This window comes from Colius striatus, chromosome Z (assembly GCF_028858725.1).
Source record: "Colius striatus isolate bColStr4 chromosome Z, bColStr4.1.hap1, whole genome shotgun sequence".
NCBI lineage: Eukaryota > Metazoa > Chordata > Aves > Coliiformes > Coliidae > Colius > Colius striatus.
Genome location: NC_084790.1, coordinates 7,333,174 through 7,356,424, shown reverse-complemented (window position 1 = coordinate 7,356,424; position 23,251 = coordinate 7,333,174). Strand labels below are relative to the sequence as shown.

At 39.2% G+C, this 23,251-nt stretch overlaps 1 protein-coding gene across 3 annotated transcripts in view; it reads left to right on the top strand.

Annotated features, from left to right (window-relative positions):
- The window catches only part of ARSK (arylsulfatase family member K), a 28,593-nt gene extending 9,216 nt beyond the window's left edge, over positions 1 to 19,377 (top strand). For all 3 annotated transcript variants that reach the window (XM_062019389.1, XM_062019390.1, XM_062019391.1), the window contains 6 exons: positions 830 to 989; positions 8,386 to 8,668; positions 12,226 to 12,397; positions 13,819 to 14,043; positions 17,196 to 17,420; positions 17,506 to 19,377. In XM_062019389.1, the coding sequence (XP_061875373.1) occupies positions 830 to 989; positions 8,386 to 8,668; positions 12,226 to 12,397; positions 13,819 to 14,043; positions 17,196 to 17,420; positions 17,506 to 17,780 (1,340 nt within the window). In that variant the 3' untranslated portion in view covers positions 17,781 to 19,377. The remainder of the gene's footprint in view (positions 1 to 829; positions 990 to 8,385; positions 8,669 to 12,225; positions 12,398 to 13,818; positions 14,044 to 17,195; positions 17,421 to 17,505) is intronic.
- Positions 19,378 to 23,251: the final 3,874 nt, after the last annotated feature.

The window sequence follows — 23,251 nt, the reverse complement described above, 5'->3', positions numbered from 1 at the left end:
AAGACGTCTCTTTTTTAGCTGGTAGTTTGGAGATCTGTGAAGAATCGATGGTACATCTGTTGAGGAAGTGCCAGGGAGGATACTAGAAGAGATATTGGGAAGGAGGACTTTGGAGTGGAGAAGATAGGAATACTGCCATGTTATGGAGTTGGTGTTGACACACTGTGCTTACAGGATATTTCCATTGCTTAAAGAACAGCTTGCTTCCTTTATAGGACTCTCTTTGACTCTAAATTACCATTGGGAAGAGTGAATGATTCTCAACAAACTGCAAAGAAACATGGGAATTCACTAATAAAAACCTTCTTTATAGTTCCCTTACACCCCTCCCTTGGTTTCATTTCTTCTTGGCCTCTTTGTTTCTAATTACCTCCCTTTGTTTCTACAGCTGGTAGAACTCAAAAGGATAATAATGGGGGCAGATAATATTTCTAAAAAGAAGTACTCTTAATTTCCTCCACAAACATACTTAGATTGAAATTCACATCAAAAATCAAACTGCAATAAGGGAAGATAATACTCTTGAACACTTGTAAATGTGTGACTGTCTAATGAAGATTTGTACTACCACGGTATTTTCTTTCTACAATAAATAGGAATATCTGATCTACAGAAAACTTCAATTTAATGGTTCCATAGTATCTGGAAAGATGGGATCTTCTGCAATTCTAGGGGTTATTTTAGTAAATGTTGTTATTAATATTTATGAGGAAAATAGGATTTGGAAGAGTAATACTCTGTATTCCGTGCTCTGTGGAATCACATTGTGGACTTTTTACCTCTCCTACCACTTGCTTGTCAAAAACTGTATTGTTGGGTTTTTTTCCAGCTATGTGGAGTGGTCTTTTCACTCATTTAACAGAGTCTTGGAATAACTTCAAAGGTCTTGATCCAGATTATGTAACATGGATGGATCTCATGGAGAAGCATGGCTACAACACACAGAAGTATGGGAAATTGGACTATACTTCTGGACATCATTCAGTAAGGTAATCAGATTCTCCTGCTATGAAATGGATGGGAGTGAGCAAATCACATAAAGGTCTGGCAAGTTGTTTCTGTTTCTAATTGAAATGCTAGTAGCATTAATTTAAAACAAACTGGTTTAGGAACCTAAGATGCAGGACAGACCTCTGTTTATACAGAAGTAAGTGTATCCTTTGAAGATGCACTTTGGCTTTTACTTGTAGCTGGAAGGTGAATGTCAAGGCTATGGTTTTCCCAAAGATGAATTAAGGTTATTTTTGATAATTGACTCTGTAAGTGAAATTCATAACCTGTTTTTATCTTGCCTTGAGACTTCCTGGGTTGATTATACTAGCAGTGTAGAAAAAGCAGAACAAGGAAATATATTTGATAATACTTGAATATTCAATCTACCGTCAAAAAACATGAAGTGGTTTGGTTTGGGTTTTTTGAGGGTCGCGTGTTTTCACAGACACTTGCTGTTGTGGGGGACTGGCCCTGGCTGGACACCAGGTGCCCACCAAAGCTGCTCTCACTCCATTCCTCAGTGGAACAAGGGAGAGAAAATATAAGTAGAAGTTCATGGGTCAAGATAAGAGCAGGGAGAGACCACTCACCAGTTACTAACACAGGCAAAACAGACTCAACTCAAGGAAATTAATTTCCTTTGTTACCAATCAAATCAGAAAAGGGTAATGTGAAATAAAACCAAATCTTGAAACACCTTTCCCTCACCCTTCCCTTCTTCCTGCACTCAGCTTCACTGCTGATTTTCTTTACCCCCTTCCCCTAGTGGCACAGAGGGATGGAGATTGAGATCGCAGACCATCACATGTTTTCTCTGCTATTCCTTCCTCCTTAATGGGAGTGATCCTCACACTCTTCCCTTGCTCCAGCATTGGGTCTCTCCCAGAAACTTTCCAATGTGAGTTCTTCCCACAGGCTGTAGTTCTTTATGAACTGCTTCAACACAGGCTTCTCCATGGATCTACAGGTCCTGCCAGGAGCTTGCTCCACGTAGGCTTCCCATGGGATCACAGCCTTCTTTAGGCATCCCTCCATGCCAGTATGGGTCCTGCCTGAGCTTCAGGTGGACCTCTTCCCCATCATGGCCTCCATGGCTGCCTCACCATGGCCTGCAAGGCTACCACTGCTCTGGCAACCGGAGCACCTCCTCCGCTACTTCTTCCCTAACCTTGGTGTCTGCAAAGTTGTTGCTCTCACATACTCCACACTCCTTCCACCTGCTACACTTGTGCATCAATATGTTGTCCGAGAAGACCTACCATCACCGTTCATGAGCTTGGCCCTAGCATAGGACTGTCTTGCACCTGGCTGGCATTGGCTCTGTCAGATATAGGAGAGGCTTCTCGCAGTTTCTCACAGAAACCATTCTTGTAGCAACCCAACTATTAAAACCTTGCCACACAAATCCAAGACAGCTGTACTACCTACGTTATAAAGCTTTCTTTAAAAAACAAAACCAAACCTAAGATTACAGCAATTCATGAAAAACACTTTAACATTCAGAGACTAACTGCATTGTGTTCAACAAATAGTAAGCATAATGCATCTGGACATTTGGGACAAAATACAGTCTCTTCCTTCTGTGTAGTTTCTATTAAGATGCACTATTTGCCTGATTAATAATGATGTGCATTATTGACATAATAATAAAGAGTTGTTTTTTCTTTCTCATTACACAGCTTAGAGTGACTTAAAGTTTACTCTCTCTGGTCACTAAGGTGAGCGATCATCAGTTGAAAAGTCACATTAGCAGTTAAGAGTATGTTGCACGTGCATATTGCTTTTTATCTAGAAAATACTTTGTAAGTAGTATCCTCAATCTGGCCTAAGTAATCATTTCCCCTTCAGTTTAAGACTATCAACAAATAAAAGAAAGCTTTTTTCCCTTTTTCCATATACCAGTTCTACACTGGAAGTAAAAAGAGCATTCAAGCACAGACTTGCAGCAAATACTAATAGTTTCTTTAGATACACATTTGTGTCAAACTGATATTTACGTTTTATCTCTCTGCAGTTTGTATTAGTAAGTTGGTACCTAACTAGGAACAAATAAGTGTTCGACCTCTGGCTTTTTGCTTTGAATTTTTGGATTTTTTTCTGAAAACTACATTGTTTTATATTACTCATACAACTACTTCGTTTTTTTTCCAGAAAGAAACAATTACTTACATATGTACTAAAAAGTAGTCTCCTATAGTATTATTCTGATTCTTTATGCTTGCTTATATACATGTTGGGAAAATTTCCTCTCTGGCAAGAAATAACTGAAAGTTAAGATGAATGCCTACAGACATTTGTCTTATTGCAGTGTAAAGTTGGTTTGTTGTGACTACGTCAGACATTCATGCTTTTCAAAAGAATGTAGTCTTAACAGCATATAGTGAAGTGCCAGTACCAGACCACTCTTTGAGTCAGCAAAGGATCAGATTTTGTTCTGTATAATGAAGCAAGACCAAAGCGATTCTTTGGGTGCATCATTATTAAGCATTCCTAGAACAGATTTTCAGTACATTGAATTTACTTGCAGTATTATACAGACCCTTATGCTTTCCTTCTGAATCACTTTTGTGCAGAGAAAGTTCTATGTTGTCTAAATAGAATATCATACGCACTCACACTGGCCTTTGAGATAGAATAAATGTTTTATGATGTTGAAATCTGTTTGTCTCTAATCTGAAGTCACTCTAGGTTTAAAGAAGAGCAGCTCTTAGTAATTCCAGAAGTTCCTGGCTGTTCATATGATAACTGAAACACAAAAGTGGCACTGAAAAAAAGGTTGGTTGTACATGTCTAGACTCCACAAGTCTTGATTTCATTTGCTTGTACTGAAGACTTCAGGTGAACTCTGTCTTCAGGACAAAGGCCTTCACATAGGGAACACAAAGATGAATAAACAGATACTCTTTAGTCCTCAAATATCTTTTTCTGTCTATAAATTAATTCAAAGAAAACTTTACTGTGAAACTGTGTAGAAGAGGAATATGATTTTTATGTTGCTTAACTTTCTAAGATTGTAGATTCTGATAATTCACAATCTCATATTCACAGACATACTCACAAATATGAAGATTTGTGGCCAAGTAGTCTGAACAGGATGACTGACATGATAGGAAGGACCTAGTCAGATGTCAGCCCTTGCCCTGTTTTTCTGTTGATTTGCAATTATGAAGTGGCATTTTGCTTAGGTATTTTACATTCTTTAGGAGTAAGAAGTTGCTATGGCATGATACTTTGCTTTGAAATCTTGCTTGCTTCAGTCTTTGGGAACATTGCTCAAATAGCTTTTCTGTTACCTTATTGTGACTGTTTTACTGTATTCTGTTCTGGTAGAATAACAGGAGGAGGGGTGGCACACAGAGAACACAATGACCCAGTTGCCATCCTCCTGTCAGAATGCTGCTGTCCATTTGAACACTAACAGCCTCATCTTCAGTACTGACCTGTTTTGCTGATCTCATACATGATTTTGGCCATTGGGGCACGCTATTGCTTTAACCTTGCTCCCATGCTATTGCCCTGTACTCTCATGTTTGAATGCATCTACTAATACCATTCTAAATATTTTTGTTACAAATCTCCACAGATGAGAAATTAATTAACCAGGGCTTTGCAAAAGTGTAGCAGCACCAGTGACTTTTAAGTTAGAGTCATATTTCTCATTCAGCCATGTATGGGTTCATCTGCTTTACTGGCAGGGCTGGCCTCTCACAAACAGGAATGACATTGTAACCATATAATCACATAATATTTGCATAGCTCTTGGTCCCATGAGGCTGATGTCTTAGGCAATTCAAAGATAACAGAAACGTACTGTGAAGTCTATGGAATTGCAATTTTTCTTTATCTTTTGCCCTTTAGCCTACATTTGCACCTGGTGCAAGTTTTTACTGAATTTTTTCTAACCTTCTGTTCAGGGAAAGTTTGAGATCTTTATTGTAACAGGATCAGGCCCTTATTGTTCTTTGAATAAAATGTGGGTAGGGGTTGAGAATAAACAGAAGTAAACACATGGTTAGTCATCCTTCCTCTGCCTACACAAGAGAAAGTTGAAAATGGAAGTTTACACAGTTTTTAGTTAAAAAAAAAAAAAACCAAAAAAGAAAACTGCAAATACAATTCCGTAGTTGGAGAAAAATGTACATCTTGTTCTTAGCATGGGATCTGCGTAGACATTCAAAAACCCTAAGCAGACAATTAAGTAACCTATAAATAGAGTAGAAGAGTCACAAAAAACAAACCACTGCTGCTCCCTGATCCTGTATTTAGCTAATAAAAATAAAAAGGTTAACCTTTCTTCTGGAACATTTAAATTGTGTGGCATAAATTGATTCTGCTTTGTCCTAGGCTATTGTAATAGTGCATTGCTAGCACAATTTACTTCTGTAATTAAGCAACTTTACCTGTCTTAAAAATACAAATGCATGGTGAAATGGGCTAAGTATCTATTTGAATGTGACTTACTCATGATGACTACTCATAGCTGTGAATTAATGAGGTTTGAGGAAGAGCACTTCTAGGAAGTGCATAGAAAAAAATACATCTGAGAGGAAGAGCTGGAACTTCAGCCTCTGGACTGTGGAATATGCAAAGCCTCTGCTTCTTGTCAAAAACTCTCCATGTGTCTTTTTCAGTGTTGGTGGCCCGTCATAGGTGAATGATTTAGATGTTAGATCACTTAAAGAAAATGCCATCAAAGGTACTAGCAAAAGTGATTTTAATGTGATTTTTTAAAAGGTGACTTAAAGTTTGAAGGCAAGATTCACTGTACTGCTTACTACAAGAGAGAAATATAAAGGGGAGATTATATTGGGGCTGTTATAAAGTGATTTGTACAGAGAGTGGAATCAGAAAGGGTCAGGGAGACTGTCATTGGGCCGTGGGGTTTGGAGTGGACTCCCTTGCTTTCTACTCTCCTTCTCGAGAGGAGTCTAAATGCAGTTTTATCCAAACCGAGTCTCAGTGTTGGGCTCTATGTTTAATGGAATTAGATACAGACATTTAGAGAGAGTAAAGAGAATCTTTTAACAATACTTAAGAATCAGTAAATTATCAGAATTACTAAATAGTATTAATAGTAATAATAACACAATTATTTGATAATAAGGTTTGCACAAAACACAATAAAGCTTCTACATCAGATCACACACACACAAACACAGGTATAGAGGTTGGCCAATTGTAAAATCATATAACCTTTATATCATGAATCCTTTGTCCTTAACTCTGAATCTGGATCCATGTGAAACCCAGTTGTAGTGAATTACTCACTCTTTTCCATTGTCAGGAGACAACAATTACCTCTACATCAGCATTATACTGGAGAATGTTTCGGAATCTGTCAAGATCTGTGATCCTGAGAGGCAACCCAACTCAATCATAAAATCAGGGGCATAGCCTGCTGCACTCCCAGAGAGCTTTGAGCTCTCATTTTGGGAGTGTGATTTATAGGCTTGCAAGCTGATTGACTTTGGTCAATAATTCTTCATTTTGGCCACAGTGCTCATCCAGAAACTTACATCTCCCAGAGTGGGCTATGATCCAGGCAGTTGGAGTTGATGATAGGCTTCCTGGACAGTAGTAGTTCAGACATAATTAGGAAGCATTTAATGGTTCTAACTCCCTGTACTTGCAAATGGATAACAGAGTACCAGGTAGTCTTGACTCATTGCACTGAGCTGAGAGTGTCAGGGTGTCTTGAATCACTGCAGTGTAAACTGACAAGAACAAGGTTGACTGGCTCCAGCATAGCAACAGGGCCCAGGGAGGGAAGTCTGCACCACCACAGGCTGTCTTCACTTAAAATTTAAAATAGATGTAGTTACTGGTCTTCACATAATTATTTTCACTTGGACTAGTAATGACAGTAGTTCATTAAGCTCTGCCTTCAATGTTGCATTGTTGTATTGTTATTGATTATTGTATTACCATCCACTGTTGTATTGCCATTCTTTTTTCCCATTGTATGTTTGTTACAATTGCAGGAATGCTATCTGCTAGCAAAGGAGATGTGATCCCCTTTCATTCCCATTGACAGTGTTGAAAAATTTTAATTAAGTTCTGAAGCTCTAAAATAATTACCTGTCAAGTCCATGCCCTTTCCTTTTAAATTAAAGATTTGAATCTAGCATTGCTCCCCTTCTCAGCTCTCCACTTGGCTTTTTGAAGATTCTTATTTTACATGTCTTTTTCTGCTCTTCAGCCTGAGGATTAGTTTTCCTCTTGAATGTGTCAAAATATCTCCTATGTTGCTTCAGAATGAGGGATGTTTTGGGGTGGGGAAGGGGCAAGTTGGGGTTTTGGGTGGTTTGGTTGTGGTTTTTTAACTTGATCTTAACCTTAATCTGATTGCATAGTCAGACTAGGCTATGGCCTACATAATATTCTTTTTCTGTCTTGTGACATTAGATGGAATTTCACACACATACCTCCCCCGCACACACATTCCCTTCCTTTACCATAGTTTCATTGCCCTGGGCTGGTGGAAGTGCTTGCCAAGCCACTCTACATCATCTACCAGCAGTCCTGGCTCACTAGGGAGGTTGCAGAGGACTAGAGGATGGCTAATGTGACAGTCTTCTGCAAGAAGTGCTTGAAGGAGGCCCACCAACCTGACCTTGTTGCCAGGGAAGGTTATGGAACCATCCTGAGTGCCATCACACATCACATGTGGGACAACCAAGGCTTCAGGCCCAATAAAATCAGTTAATTATGGACTTATGAGGGGCAGGTCCTGCTTGACCAACCTGATATCCTAGTACAAAGTTACCCACTTTTTGGATGAGGGGAAGGCTGTGGACTACCTGGCCTTTGACACCACCTCCAACAGCATTCTCCTGGAGAAACTGGCTGCCCTTCTTGGCTTGGACTGATGGATTCTTTGTTGGGTGGAAAACTGTCAGGATGGCCAGGCCCACAGAGTGGTGGGGAGTGGTGTTAATTCCAGCTGTTGGCCGTCACCAGTGGTGTTCCCCAGGGCTCAGTGCTGTGGCCTGTTCTGTACAAGGGACTTTTTCAAATAACAACAATCCAAGGCCCACTCAACCAGATAAATGGTATGTGAATCCATGCCAGAACGGGGAGCAGAGTCAACAAGATGGAGATGCTATTTCTAAATATTTTTTGTAGCTGTAGGAAGAACCACTATGACATGAAGTTATAATAAATAAGAAAGAAGAATCAGAGGCAGAAAAAATTATCTCAGGCTTTGAGTACAAAATAGATGCAATGTAGCTATTGATCAATTGAATAACAAACCTCCTTTATGTAGAAATTACAAATACATTGCAACTGCAAGTATAGGGGAAGTTCTTCAGGAATTCTTAACTCTTTTGTTTGGGGAAAAGTGAAGAAAACATTTTCCACTGAGTATATATGTTGTGTATGTATTTTCAGCAACCGTGTGGAAGCTTGGACTAGGGATGTTGACTTCCTGCTCCGGCAAGAAGGGAGGCCCATGGTAAAGCTCACTGGTGACAGGAAGCATGTGAGAGTGATGGAAGCAGATTGGCAGAATACTGATAAAGCAGTAAATTGGATAAAGGAGGAAGCCACTAACCTTAGTCAACCATTTGTTCTTTACTTGGGACTAAATTTACCACACCCATATCCATCACCTTATGCAGGAGAAAATTTTGGATCCTCTACATTTTTAACATCTCCCTATTGGCTTGAAAAGGTATGTGAAGTGAAATTTAAATGTAAATTGATTATAACTGTACTCATGATGAATGCTATTTTAATCCTCAGGTGATTTTCCAAGTCAAACCTAGTTTTGATATTTCAGTACATGTTAAGAAGGTGCTTGGATGAGATACTAGATATCTGGTTTAAGGCTAAGCAAATAAAGTAGTGAATTTCTGTTATAGAAAAGGATTTGTTAGCAGTAGTCACTGAATCAATAAAGAAATTTGGAACTTAATGGCTAGAAACACATTAAATGGAGAATGAAATCGTTGCTGTAGCTAGCTGCAATTTAGTAATGATTTGAAGTTCATTATTCATAATATTCTGTATTGTGCTTGTTCTAAATGATGCTATATGTAATCATTTGGAATTTTATAGTTACAGGTTGACTTTTCTTACAATATGATCTGAGAACATGCATCAGTAAGAAAAAGCAAAAGTCTGCCTTTTCTTCCAACTTCTTTCTGTTCTACTGCAGCTTTTCAATCTTTCTGGAGTGCAGAAAAGTCCAATTGTTGTATGTATGAGGAAAAGTAACAGCACTCCATTCCAAACAAGTAAATGCTTTTTCTCTGTCCTGTGTGGTCTAGGTGCCGTTCTCTGTCATAAAAATATAAATTAATTATAACAGCTTTCACTGCATAACATCATTAAGATTGTCAGCAACTGAAAAACTGGATATTAGGTTTCAAAAGACTAAATGGTTACTTCAAAAAAACCCTGTATGCAATTTATAAACTTCATTTGGCCTTTTCTAATGAGGAACTGCAAAATCTCTTTATCTAGGTGCAACAAAACTGCAAAAACTTACAAAAAAGAATATCCAAATGAAGGTTGTGGATGTCTTTGTAGTATTGAAGGTTGTGGGTCCTTCTGGAAATGGTGAGAAGTTTATGGGGAGAGGAAGAGCACGGGGAAATAACCCTTTGATTGTAAAATGCAGGACCTACCTTGAGTATTAAATAAAATTTCCAAGTGATAATTGCTGGGCTGGACATGTCTTGGAAGTGGGGGTACCTTTTTTCAAGTCACAGACCAAGTTACAGCATCTCTAACAAATTGTTGTCATCCTTGGTTTCCTGAGGTAATTTCCACCACTACATTCTTCTGCAATGTGTCTATGTTTAGGCCATGGAACCAGCAGTCTCGGAAAATTACTGAGATCAATCTCATGAAGAAGTTTGAGTGCATAGTTGGAGAAATTGAATTAAATCATATGTTTACCGGGAAGCTAATTCAGAAGGGAGTGTCAATGTAGTATGTTTATGAAACTGCGTGTTGCTAAGCAGATGGTCCTTTATATTTTGCACAAGCTGGCAGTTTTTCAGGGCTTGTGCTTTCTTTCCTAGCTATGAATTAGGACATGCAAACAAAGGGATTATGAGAGGGACGCTTTTTGCTCCCATTATGCCTTAAATAACTAATAAATACCATCTGAGGAGACTAAAAGGTGACTTTATGTAGCCGAGGACCTTTGGAAATAGGAAGATAACTGAAGTAGTTGTCTGCTATTTTTTTATCTTTCATGATTTCTTCTTGTGGCTTAATTTTCATAGGACCTAAGGAAACTACATTTTGGTATATCTGTATGACTATTACAAAGCCAGGTTTTATCCCTATGAGCACATGAAAACTTTCTGTCTTGCCAGCTGTTAAGATGACTTACGTACAATTGCTAGAAAACTCAAGAGAGAATGTTGACTGTTGTGGGAAGTAGAACTTTGTGAGTGTTGGAACACATGGCCATAAGAGGACTTGTGGTCAAAGGTACACCATGGGTTTGAGAGACAGACACTATGCTAGTAGGTCTCCAGACAGCTCTTCATTATATCCTTACCAAATCTTGAGGCTACAACCAAACTGAGCTCTGCAGGAATTAGTACTTAAAATTGCAATACCAATAAATAGGGATGTAATGCTTCCAGTGGAATGCAGACCAAGATACTTTGCTTCTGTGCTGCCCCTTAGACAACAACTGCCTGAGGTTTTTTTTTTGTCAGGAGCCAGAGCTGCATACGTTTGGAGCCAGGCCAGAGTGGGGCTGTGGGTGCAGCCCTGGAAAGGTGCTGCACAGACCCCAGAGGTGCTGTGCTGCAATCTGGGCCTCAGGTCTGTTAAAGATTTTCAGAGGTAAATGAGAGCAACAGGTGTGGTTTTATTATTTAATAAACTAAGGTTTTCCATACTGAGGTTACATCTTCTCTGATTTGTGGTAATTATGCTTTAAGACTACAACATAGAAGTAATTCACCATGAATGAGTACAGCACTGTGCTTAGAAGTGTGACTGCCTAGGCTACATGTATATGTCAAACTTTGAGGCTCTAAAGTTGGTACTGCAGCACAGTGTCTATGAGCATGCCAGTTGACATATACAAATCCAGCAGTATTTGTATACTTTTGTATATTTGTGTATTTGTAAACTTTTTTAGTTTCAAACAAATCTTAGGTCTCTTCATAAATGAATGGATTGACATTTGTAGAAACAAATAGAAAAGTATTAGGAAAAAGCCAGCAATGTACCCTTGTGGCCAAGGTGGCCAATGGCATCCTGGCTGCATTAAGGACAGTGTGGACAGCAGGTTGACAAAGGTTCTTCTCCTCCTCTATTCTGCCCTGATGAGGCCGGATCTGGAGTCCTGCATTGAGTTCTGGGCTCCTCAGCTCAAGAGGGACAGGGAAGCGCTGGAGGGAGTCCAGTGCAGGGCTACCAAGATGATCAGGGGACTGGAACATCTCTCTTACAAGGATGGGCTGTGGGACCTGGGGCTGTTTAGCCTGGAGAAGACTGAGAGGTGACCTTATGAATGCTTATAAATACCAAAAGGGCAGGTGTTGAGAGGATTAGGCCAGACTTTTTTCTGTAGTGCCCAATGACAGGACAAGATGTAATGGGCACAAGCTAGAACATAGGAAATTCCACTGAAACAGGAGGGAAAATCTGTTTGCTGTTCAGGTGAGGGAGCCCTGGCACAGGCTGCCCAGGTAGGGTGTGGAGTCTCCTTCCCTGGAGGTTTCCAAACCCACCTGCAAGGGGAGCCTTCTTTAGCAGGAAGTTGGACTGGATGACCTCTAGAGGTCCCTTCCAACCTCCACCATTCTGTAATTCTGTAAAAATGGGACTAATGTACTGAATTCTTTTTGTAAGTATGTTGAGAGCTGTCATCCTCTGTCCTAGAGACCTCTGTATGTTCTGTATGCTCACATAACCACCGATCTTTTTGATACATGTGGTTTGTAATTATCCTGTAGCTAATGAGACACTATCCCAATCAGGCATCAGCTGCTTAAACCAGGTATTTCTGGCTTCTGGCCTTCATTTTTAGCTGATTTTTATAGTGCTCTCTTAAAATTGCTTGATACCTGTGAAAGCAGAGGGGAAGCATGGAGGAGGTAAAACAGCACCATGTAAAAGATAAACAGCTGCTGTTTCCTGGACCACAAATGGAGAACTGTGAATATATACTAAAATCTTTTTAAATTATTCTAATTTTCAAAAATTGTGTTTAATTCAGTTGCTAAAGTAATGTTAATTTATTCTTATTTTTAGGTAACTTACGAAGCTATTAAAATTCCCAAGTGGTCTTCTCTTTCTGAGATGCATCCAGTAGACTATTACTCCTCTTACACCAAGAATTGCACAGGAGAGTTTACAAATCAAGAAGTAAGAAATATTAGAGCATTTTATTATGCTATGTGTGCAGAGACAGATGCCATGCTGGGTAGGTAGTGTTTCATTATACATATTCAATATACATATTTTCTTGTTCTGTTTTGTTTGGGTTTTAAGAAAAAAAACCCAAACAACCCACAATTCAGATCTGGGAGTAAGTCACGTGGATGTTGCTTAATCAGTCTATCTGCTAAAAAAACTCCACTTCTTTTAAGGCTATTGCAAGGTGAATTCAGAGCACTCTAAAAAGTAATCACAACCACCAGTCAGAGGCCCTGTAAAAGCCCAGGAACTGCAGCAAAATGTTGTTTGACCTATGTAAAAGAGGAACAAAATACTCTGATTAAGTGCCAACTGAAATAATGGCAACAGTTGTGAAGGTGACAGACCAGCAAAGCAGAGCTATAAGGGAAGATAAATTTTAGGGCATAAGCAGTTTCCTTGGAGATTGATTTGAAATGCATAGACTGAATAACAGCTATTACGAATAGACTAAACAGTAAGGTTACATGTGAATTCTCCCTTAACAGTATATTGTTGAAAGGTAACAATTAAAATGAGAAATTAATTCCGAATTCTTCCTAGTCTGCAGTAATGTTTACATACATAGAAACTACAATGCAAATTGGTCTTCATTTACAGTATTTTATTTCTTAATTTTTAAAGTGACCATGAAAGAACAAAAATTTTTTTGCATTCTAATATGAGATTCATGAATAAAGAAGCTAATCTTGTTGGCAGTGTTACAATTATAAAGTAATTTAAAAGGCATAGAATTATTCTTCCACACTTTATGAAAGAAAAGTGATCAACAGGAGCCTGACAGTTTTAGGGAGTTGAGGTATTGTGAAGTAACTGTACTGGGGTTTAATATGGTGACAGGTTTTTTATTTTTGACTAGTGTTTTAAAGCAGGTATCATCTTAGTGTTTTAAAGTTAGAGATGTCTTAGTGCTTTGCCTAATTGCAGAACTTAATTGATCTGAGCCCTGCCTTCGTTGCACAAATGTATGTGCCAGGGACTGTTGTGGGGATGTAGGCATAGGAAGGAGAAATTTCCACTGATTATGTGAAATGTAGATACCCTAAAGAGCCCACCACCCTACATGTAGTGTCAATAGGTGCTTACCTATTTTATTGATGTTGATGTCACTATTATTAGTTATGCTAGAAGTTAAACAAAAATGTTAGCAAAAATACAGCTTGTCCTGTGGTGCATCCTTGTCTTTTGAAACCTTTATGGTTGTTGTTAAGTGCCTTCCATGGTTCACTGGGAGCCAGACCTCTGCAATTCATTGACAACTGTATGTTATTCTGAACTGAGTGCTTGGGGCTTTGCCTTCTCTGGCAGAGAGGTGAGTTTCCAGCCCTCCCACTGGAATTCCTCAGGGTTCGCATACTGCTTTGCAGGTAGCACAAGTTGGAAGGAATATCTTGAATGTGTCCTTTTCAGTATCTTTTTCTGTTGCAGGTGAGATTATTTCAGCTCTGAGAGATACTGGGCTTCTTGAAAAAACAATCGTTATATTCACTGCAGACCATGGTGAACTTGCTATGGAACACCGGCAGTTCTATAAAATGAGCATGTATGAAGGAAGTTCCCATGTTCCTCTCTTAGTTATGGGGCCAGGTGTAAAAGAACAGCAGCAAATACCAAATATGGTGTCTCTTGTGGATATATATCCTACTATGCTTGGTGAGTTAAGTCGTCTCAGATTGTTTTTCCCAGTTACTATTATTATTATGCATTTATGTTATAGTAGGAATTATGTCTTCACTTTATAAGGCAACACAGTAACACAGCAGGAGGTAACAGTCAATGGAGTTTCATACAAAATGCAAAAAATGGATGTACAAAATAAATAAAGGAGCTGATGATGTTCCTTGTTACTGTTACTGTCGTCATCACAATTACAGTGAATGATTAAATATAGGATGACCCTACCATTCTATGATTCTATGATTTGTTATTAAAAAAGGTAGATAATAACCGGATGCATTTTAGAAATGAATAATCCTTGCTAGCCTTCATACCTAACTATGATAGAAATTATAAATTTCTATGAAGTTTCTATAAATATAGAAATTATAAATTTCTATCATAAATGCATCCAGAGATGACGTTAAACCTGAAAGGATGGCAGGCTCATTAGCTTATCAAAGGAATGTCTTTTATGAAGGGTCACACGGAAGAAATGTGATAAAGACTTAGTGTAGGAAACGTACAAGTGATCTGGGCTAGCATAATAAGGTATCTTATTATAATGGTTATCCATTCTTACCTTCTTGGGGATGGAAATATTTATTATGGGGCAGAGAATCAAGTAAAAAGGGCTGACAAAAAAATTACACGCAAATGCAAATTACTTGTAAGAGAGAATTTTTGAACAATTACTGTGATAAATCATGCAAGAGATTAATCTCATTAGAACTAAATATTAGGTGAAGTCACTGTTTGGGCTTTATCTAGGATCTTTTAGACTAGCAGTCAGAAAAATGTTCTTATGAAGGCAGTATGCAAAGCTTGCTCTATAAGAAGTATCAGTGTACAGTGCAATTTCCTGAGAGAACATGAGGCAGTAGATACAGCTGTACTACTAGCAATAAAAGCCAGTGAAAAATCCTTTTCTGTATTGTTTTAAGTCGACTTCCCAAAACCAAAACAAATTTGTCCACCTGTCTCCTCTCAAAGCTTTTGAACCAGTTAGCCAGCTCCACATTGCGGTATAAATCTTTGAGTTATATATAAAGTAATCTGGTTTAGATATGGTTCTTATAGAAGTCATGGTAACATATGTAAAGAGTTAAAAATCCCTTTTGTGTTTCCTTGGACTTTTTCATTAAACATAATTAGTAACATAATTAGTCAGGTAATTTAACATAGTTCTTGTTCTTTTCCTGCTATTTTTTTTCTTCCTGGAACTTTGTGTTTAAAAGTCCTCTCCTTCTGTTCTAGCAGTCCCCCTTTCCTGTAGTCTGAATGTTAAAAAAGGTACATAGACCAAGACCACAGTGAAGACATGAAGAATCATCCTTCTCATGTTTTATCTTTTCAGGCTGTATGCTACTCTGACTAGGAAGGAGACAGATTTCAAGTATCTGTCTTTTCTGTAGTAAATGTAGTCCCTTTGCTTTGCATTGTCTGGGCAATCATCTCTCTTAAGAAGCTGTTGAAGTGCTTTGCGTGATACTTCCTCCCTTCCTGAATCCCTACAGCTAGTGTGGTACAGGTATTTCGAATCTAGCAGAATCAGTGTGATACAGATAATTCAGCCAAGAGTGCAACAGCTCTCCCATTTTTTAACAGGATGTAGCTTAACCTTTCCTTCAGACAGCACTGGCTTTGTTGGTCCAGATGGAAGTACCTTTGGATCTCTGTTGGAAAAGCAAGAGCTAATGAAGGTGCCAGCCTGGAGCATTCTGTATCTATGGAGAATGCAGTTACTGCAATTAATAGCATTACTGGTTTAGGATGACAGAGGAAGAAGGCCTATAACCCTCTTTATTTGTTCAAATGAAGTGCTTAGTCAAATGCTGGCCTTTTGATTTACTGAAGGAGGAACTATGGATTCATGAGAGCTATGTATGCTATAGAAAAAGAGGAGAAAAAGGAAGATACGTGCTGATGAAGGAGGAAGTCACCTAAGGGCAATATATATGCACTGAATATCACTGCTCAGCATAGAGCAGAAGACAAAATGCTACCACAGTGTTCTGTGAAATGGAAAGTGCTGAATTTTGAATCAGTAGAGTGATTAAAAATAGTGATACTGTCACACCCTGTTTTTAGAACATGCTGAAGTTAAGGTAGCATCCTTGGGATTCTCAACTACATCTTTCAGAATGTCTCTGAAAGACTTTTGCAGCCTCTTATTATTGACCTGATCTTTGGGAGATAGAGGCACTTGTGATGTAAGTTGATACTGAGGACTTTATTCAAGTTACAGCATCTTCTAGGGTCCATCTATAGGTTATAGCCACCCAGTGTTTTCCATGTGCACTGTATTGTACCACCTTTAATATAATTTTTATCTCCAGCCCTACCAGAGAGGCAAATGGTCCAGTTCCTCAGTTTCACCACTAGTTAGAGGTGATAACCATAATGGCCATCTCTTGTAAAACATTTTGTTTTTCACTGATGAAGAATGTTAGATTGGAGCTGAACATCGTATTGTCAAGGAAAATGGTTAGACCATATTGGATATGGAACTTTTAGGATCCTTTCATGCTATTACAATCTCTTCCTCTTGCCTGAGGTGGTCAGAGCAGAAGAGAAGCGTATAGAACAGACATAAGCTGGAGCACAGGACGTTCCATTGGAACACGAGGAGAAACTTCTTTACTTTTCAGGTGAGGGAGTCCTGGCTCAGGCTGCCCAGAGAGAGTATGGACTCTCCTCTGGAGGTTTCCAAACCCACCTGGACACGTCCCTGTGTGACCTGATCGAGAGGAACCTGCTTTAGCAGGAGTTGGACTGGATGATCTCTAGAGGTCCCTTCCAACCCCCACCATTCAGAGATTCTGTATAAAACCGTGATTTAAAAAAAAAAACACCACATGTCACTGGAGGCTCTTGGAATTAGTTTTAACAAACTAAAGATTGACTTAGACATAGCTGGCACTACATCTGATCAGGGTGGTGGGTAGCTGACCTTGGACCTTGCCAAGTTCCTTAAGGTTTTTTTAATAATTTCTGTATGTTGGGGTTCCTGTGTCCTAACAAGGAGAATAATTAAGAATGCATGCTTTATTACTGAAATAGAGTTTATAGTCAGAAACCTGTAACATGTTAGGATTTTTAATCCCAGTAAGTACAGTAGTATTTTGACTTTGTGTATCTTTGTGTAGATATAGCAAGAATTCCTGCCCCACGGAACCTCAGTGGATATTCCCTTATACCACTGCTACATGGAAAGGCTGAAAGCGAAGTATCACCCAACAGGCCTCGGCCCTCGTGGGTGTTGAGTGAGTTCCACGGGTGCAATGTGAATTCTTCCACATACATGCTTCGAACTGGTAGATGGAAATACATTGCCTACTCAGATGGCCATTCAGTACTTCCACAACTGTTTGGTATGTTACAACTTGTATGTCCTAGCTGGCTCATTAATTGACTTAAACACAAAATGGCTTTTAACTGACTTTTTGTCTGTTCCAGACCTTACTGCCGATCCAGATGAGCTAACTAACGTTGCCATCAAGCTCCCAGCCATTGCACGTTCCTTGGACAAGATACTCCACTCTATAGTAAACTACCCAAAGGTTTCTTCTTTGGTTCAGGAGTATAACAAAAGACAGTTTATCAGTTGGAAACAAAGTTTGGGTCAGAATTACTCAAATGTTATTGCCAACCTTAGGTGGCATCAAGACTGGTTAAAGGAACCAAAAAAATATGAGAATGCAATTGACAAGTGGCTTAGTCAAAGTAAGTAAAACCAAGCTAGATTTAATATGACTGGGGATACAAAAACATTCTATATTTGTAGTATTCTGTTGTATTGTGTCAGAAATACTGCCTTGTATAAGCTGTTGAAAGCAAAGATGCCCAAATAATTACCCCTTTGTGTTAGAAGGGCAAAGGCATTTGATATAATTAGCCAGCACAACGAATACAGATTTTTACATGCCAAAATTCTGTAACTCTTAGCTATACATAGGAAGAATAGTACATAAGTACTAATTGCTGGTATGGAATATTTCTCTGGTTGCAAAAATGCATGGCATTAAGCACTGGAACTCAACAGGAATTTTCATTTCTAAGGACAGACTAAAGCGAGTGTAGTGGGATAATAATTACAGTCAAATGTGCTGGAGTCAACTTTCCATCAAGATGGATTTTAAGTCCACAACAAATACACATTCGTGCGCCTTAGGGAACCTATAGCAGTTAAAATATAATCAAAAGTTAGCCACTAGTTTTGGTCTGGACATAGATGCTGTTTATTTAGGTACTTATTATGTCAGCATTCCTGCCTTATACGTGATCGATTCTCCCATCTTTCCAAGATCTGCTTTCCAATCTCTTGCTTTTGGATCTGGTACTTAACCCTCCTTACTGCTTAAAGTTTCATAATATGCATCGGCTACTTATTGAACATGTGTGCCAGTGAAGAGGATTGTGGTCTGTGGTCACTGGCAGAAATTAAAAACCAACAAAACAAACCCCTCTGACAAGACCATGAGCAGAAGAGTTCTCTGAAAAGTGGTACTGTGATTTGCATAGCATAGGATGGAAACTGCTTGAATAAATCCCCGTGATGGTGTTAAATTCTGCAGGTAAGCGTGTTAATGTGCATCAGCCAGTGGAGAACCAGGACCTGCAGTGTCTGTAGACGAGGCCAAATTGAAGCTTGTAGAAAAAAAGTGAACACAAAAATGCTATTTTACATTTTTCCAGGGATAGAACAACAACAACAAAAAAAACCAAAGCCATTCTGGAAGACAGTAAGATTTAGCTAGCAAATCTTCTGCTTAGGGAAGAGTGGAATTGTAGCTGCGCTTATGTTTGCTTATTCTTGATCACTGTTGTTGCTGCTATAGTAACACTTCAGAACAGTTATCTTCATACTTCTAAGTTTTCTGGAATCTGTAGTGAAATGCTCAGCAGTAGCAGTGACCTAGAAAAGATAAACATGAAAAATAAATGTATTTTCTGATGGCTAAGCACTCTGCATGCATTTTGTAAACTTCTTGCCACACTAGAATTAGGTACATATTTATGAATCTTAGCTATTTTGCATATTTTTTTGGTAGGCAAGAAGTAATCCTTTTTAAAAGCCCTTCAAACACTGTAGCATGTGTCATTATAATTCTTGCCAAAATGAGATCAGATAGTGGTGAAATTATTGAAACAAAAAACTTGTCTCAGCAGTGTAATGTAAACCAAGTGTATAAGTAGGGAAAACAAATATATCTATATGAAGGCTCATTCAGAGGGAAAAGAATAAATAAACTGATCACTTTCCAGAGGTCTCAATGGAACACAGTGCATCATACAGAATACAGCAAAATAAAGTACTGGTGAAATGGGTGTGTTTTGTGTGTGTGCTTTTTTAATCACTGGCATGTTTTAAGAAATTACCAGAAAACATTTAAAGAAATTACTAGGGAAAATTGTATTTTGTAAGTTCTGTGAACAGTGCTTTTATTAAAGATGTGAGATTTCAAGACGTATGTCCTCATAAGAGCTAGGCTTACAAAAATGCAGTTGGTGGTACTCTGCAAAGTGGAAAAAACACTTTGAAACAACAACCTTCTTACAACAATTCCTTGCAACAATTTCCCGTGTCACAGCCTCTCCAAAGAAGCCCAGTGCACAGGGGCAGGTTTCCAGATACTGATGGAACCAGCAGGAACGTGTACCCTTGCAAAGCAGAGCTACAGTCTCAGAAGGGAAGCATGCTTTCTTGCAACATGGTTCCATGGCTTGTGAGCTAACCAGTAGCAGACTGTGGTCAGATCTGGTGTTGGTGTCTAGCCTAATACTTCTTTTTGTATAGGGTCTTAAAATGCTTGCTTAAAAAGAAAGTTTATTAAAAGCAAAATGTTTACTTCTGCAAGTTATTGTTTATGTGTGATCCTTTATTCTGAAAAGCTGCCTAATGCTTTCCTGTATTCGTGTGCAATAAACAATCTACTCATGTTGGTAGAAAACCGAGTCAATTTAAATCCAAACCAAATTCATTTAACAATGTAGTCATAATCAGAGACCCTTAGTTATGCCATTAGCATAATTGCTATTACGGTAACACAAATCAAATGAGGTTTGCAACATAGAAGGTTGGAAAACTAGAAGGATAAAGATCTGGTTTTCCATCACACTGAACTAGTTACATGGTAGTAATGTTGGAGTATAAATGTTGGGGAGTGAAGGCAAGAAAAGGGCAGGCTGGAACGCCAGCAGGTTCAAATGTGTTTATTAGATGTAGCCTGGTCAATGCAGCTTCTCAAGAGGATCATCAGTCTACCAAGGGCATTGGCCTGATCAGCTTCTGAACCTTTCTTCTTATCTTCAAGAGCTTAGAGGGACTGGAGAGGTATCACTGCTGATGAACAAAAATGGGAACTATTTTTGTAAATACAAGACACTAGTGGTCACTGGAGAAGTAAGAGACTGCCACTGTGAATTTGCTGACAAATCACCTGAAAATAATCAACTGCTGCCTTTTTGGGATAACTACACTAGTCTGTAAGGAAAGAAACAGTGAGGAAATCCAGACTTTGAGTGCACTTGGGCAATGTATCCAAGCTATGGAAACAGAGCCTTGATAAAAGTTTCACTTTTCACAACGGGCTAAAATCAAACTCAGTAGCAGATACCAAAAATTAATAACTAGGAAGGCTGATCACGTAAGGTCTGCAATGATGTAGTACTGTTTGGTACTTTGTTAGTAATTTGAATGCAGCACTAGGCAATTTTTATTAAGCATGAGAAAATGTACCCTGGAAGAGCTATTGGAGCTCCTGAGCGTAGACTGGAATTCAAAGTAACCTTAACTGGATGCAAAAATGATCTGAAATCAGTCAGATAAAATTCATCATGGATTAGGTAATGGTGAAAAAAAAGAGAAAAATATTACAATGGTGAACAACAAACTGTCTAGGCTGCAGTTTTGCAGAAAAACCAAGACTCACGTACCTGGAGATTTTAAAGAGCCAGCAGCAGAGTATGAATCAACAGCATGATGTGGTGACGAAAGAAACAATTGATGTTTGAGGGTGATTTAAAGGAGTGTTATATGTAAGATATGAGAGCAAATTATTTTATTATTCTTGACAGCAGTGAATGCTCAGGGTATTGTCTCTGCTCTGTGGCTTTTAAGAAGGTTGTAAACAGACAAGAGGAAAATAAGTGACTTGAGCCATCAGAAACCTTGACAAATTCTGAGCTGTAAATGAGGATCACATAAGAGTATGACAAATGCTGCCACTGGGAGCAGAAATAGAAACGTCTTTTTCAGGCAGGGCTGCTCTGATTAGCTGCTTGGAGAAAAAATAACTATAAATAGTTAAAACACTAAAACAGACAAACTAGAGAAGCTATCTAAACTCTGCCACTGGAATTTATTAGAAATAAGTTGAAAATACTTCCCGAGAACAGCCAAAGTATATGTGATCCTGCAGTAGATGAAGTAGCTAGACCAAAAACCCCAGGATTCTCTTTACAGCCCCTTTCTGCAGGTTTAGACTTCACCACTATTTAGTTCTTAACTGAACAAAGTTCAGCCACATTTAACACAGCATGGTTTCAGCTTTACTCACCTTTATAATAACTATTTGTCAGCAGCAGTATTTTTGAGTACACATGAATTACTTATCTTAAGCCTAACTTCCTCAGAGGGAGCTTATTGAGATGCTTCAGCTACCTGTCAGGAAGCATCTGATACGTTCACAGGTAACTCAGGATTGACACGAGCACCCACCAAGAGACAGTTTTAACACTGTCCCAGCCCTACCATTCTATGATTCTACAGGTGTGATGCCTGTAGAAAAGAGTGAGATGCAGTGAAATAGAACTGAACATCATTCGGTAGGTTGGTGAAAGCCAGAGGGCAGCGATATATAGTGAGCCTCAGGTCCTGTGTCACTGAGCAGTGCTGATTTGTCACCCAGAACAAGCAAGTAAAAGCCCTACTGTATCCAGCTGTATCCTGCACAGGTAGGAACCTTGCCCTGAGCTGACAGTCCCCATGGCCTTCCCGAGAACTGTTAGTGAGAGCCTGAATGCACGCACACTGCTGCAGAGTAAGAACTGAAAAGCCCCACTTGGCAGCTTCCTCAGAAAACAGACGCTGCCATTACAAACACTGCAGCAACTGAAACCTGCACAGATGGCCATGCTGCACGGAAACTACAACCAGGGCCCTGGGGCAGGATCAGCTTCACACAAACCCAGCGTAAACACAATTTTGGCTTGTGTTCAACATCTTGGACTCCTCCAGGGTGCCGGGGAATCCACCACAGCAAGGAAATGCAGGGACACAGGCATTATCTCTTGCTCTATAAGGTATCAGCAAGTCCCACCTGCTCTAGTGATGGCATCTGATGCAGCTCCCATCAGCAGGTACAGAGCTCTTTCTGATCCCTACTCTGGTGCATCAATCATTTTCACATATGTGGGCAATCACCAATGAATTGAGGGTATCGATACACACATGCTACCTGCTGTAAACACTGCACATTGTGAGTGCCTAGTCCTATGGAAATCGAGGAAAATGTTGTTCTAGTTCAATTTGTGGTTTCAACAAGGCAAAAAATATTCAGATGGTGAAGTGGGTGTAATGAAAATCTTATGCATAAAAACAGCTGAATGAGAAAGATACAGTCTTGGAGCACTATTCCTTCATTGCAGTCTCAAAACATGCTAGGCAGGAGTAAATACAAGGGATATAGAAAACTCTGCCACAAGGAGGACAAAATATGTGCTTTATACATGTGCACCCTGTTGCAGCATGCCTGTTACAACCCCCTATTACAAAGCTTAGACTAGTTTTTTAAGAATTACACCAGCCCATCTGACATGAAATGGTCATACCTGGACTTTTCTAGTGGATTTAAATAAGAGACCACAAAAAAACAAAACCAGTGGTTTCTTTGACTGACCGACTTTATTTCTGAAGGAAATACCACGAAATCCACAAAGTATGACCAAAAGACTCATCAGGTTTTGTAAGGACTACAAGTTAGGCTCTGAATCAAAACGACGTCTGGGCAGTTTGCATAGCAACAGCCATCCTCCTGATTTTACCCGCTCGGTAACTGTGAGGCGAAAACACACCAGGAAAAAAAAAAAAACGACTAAATAACCAAATATATCCCCCATTCGCCGCGATCGCGAAGGTTAAGGACCGTGGGCACCGTCGTGCGGCAGCCCCGACGCTTCCAGCTGCCTCGTCCCGGGACCA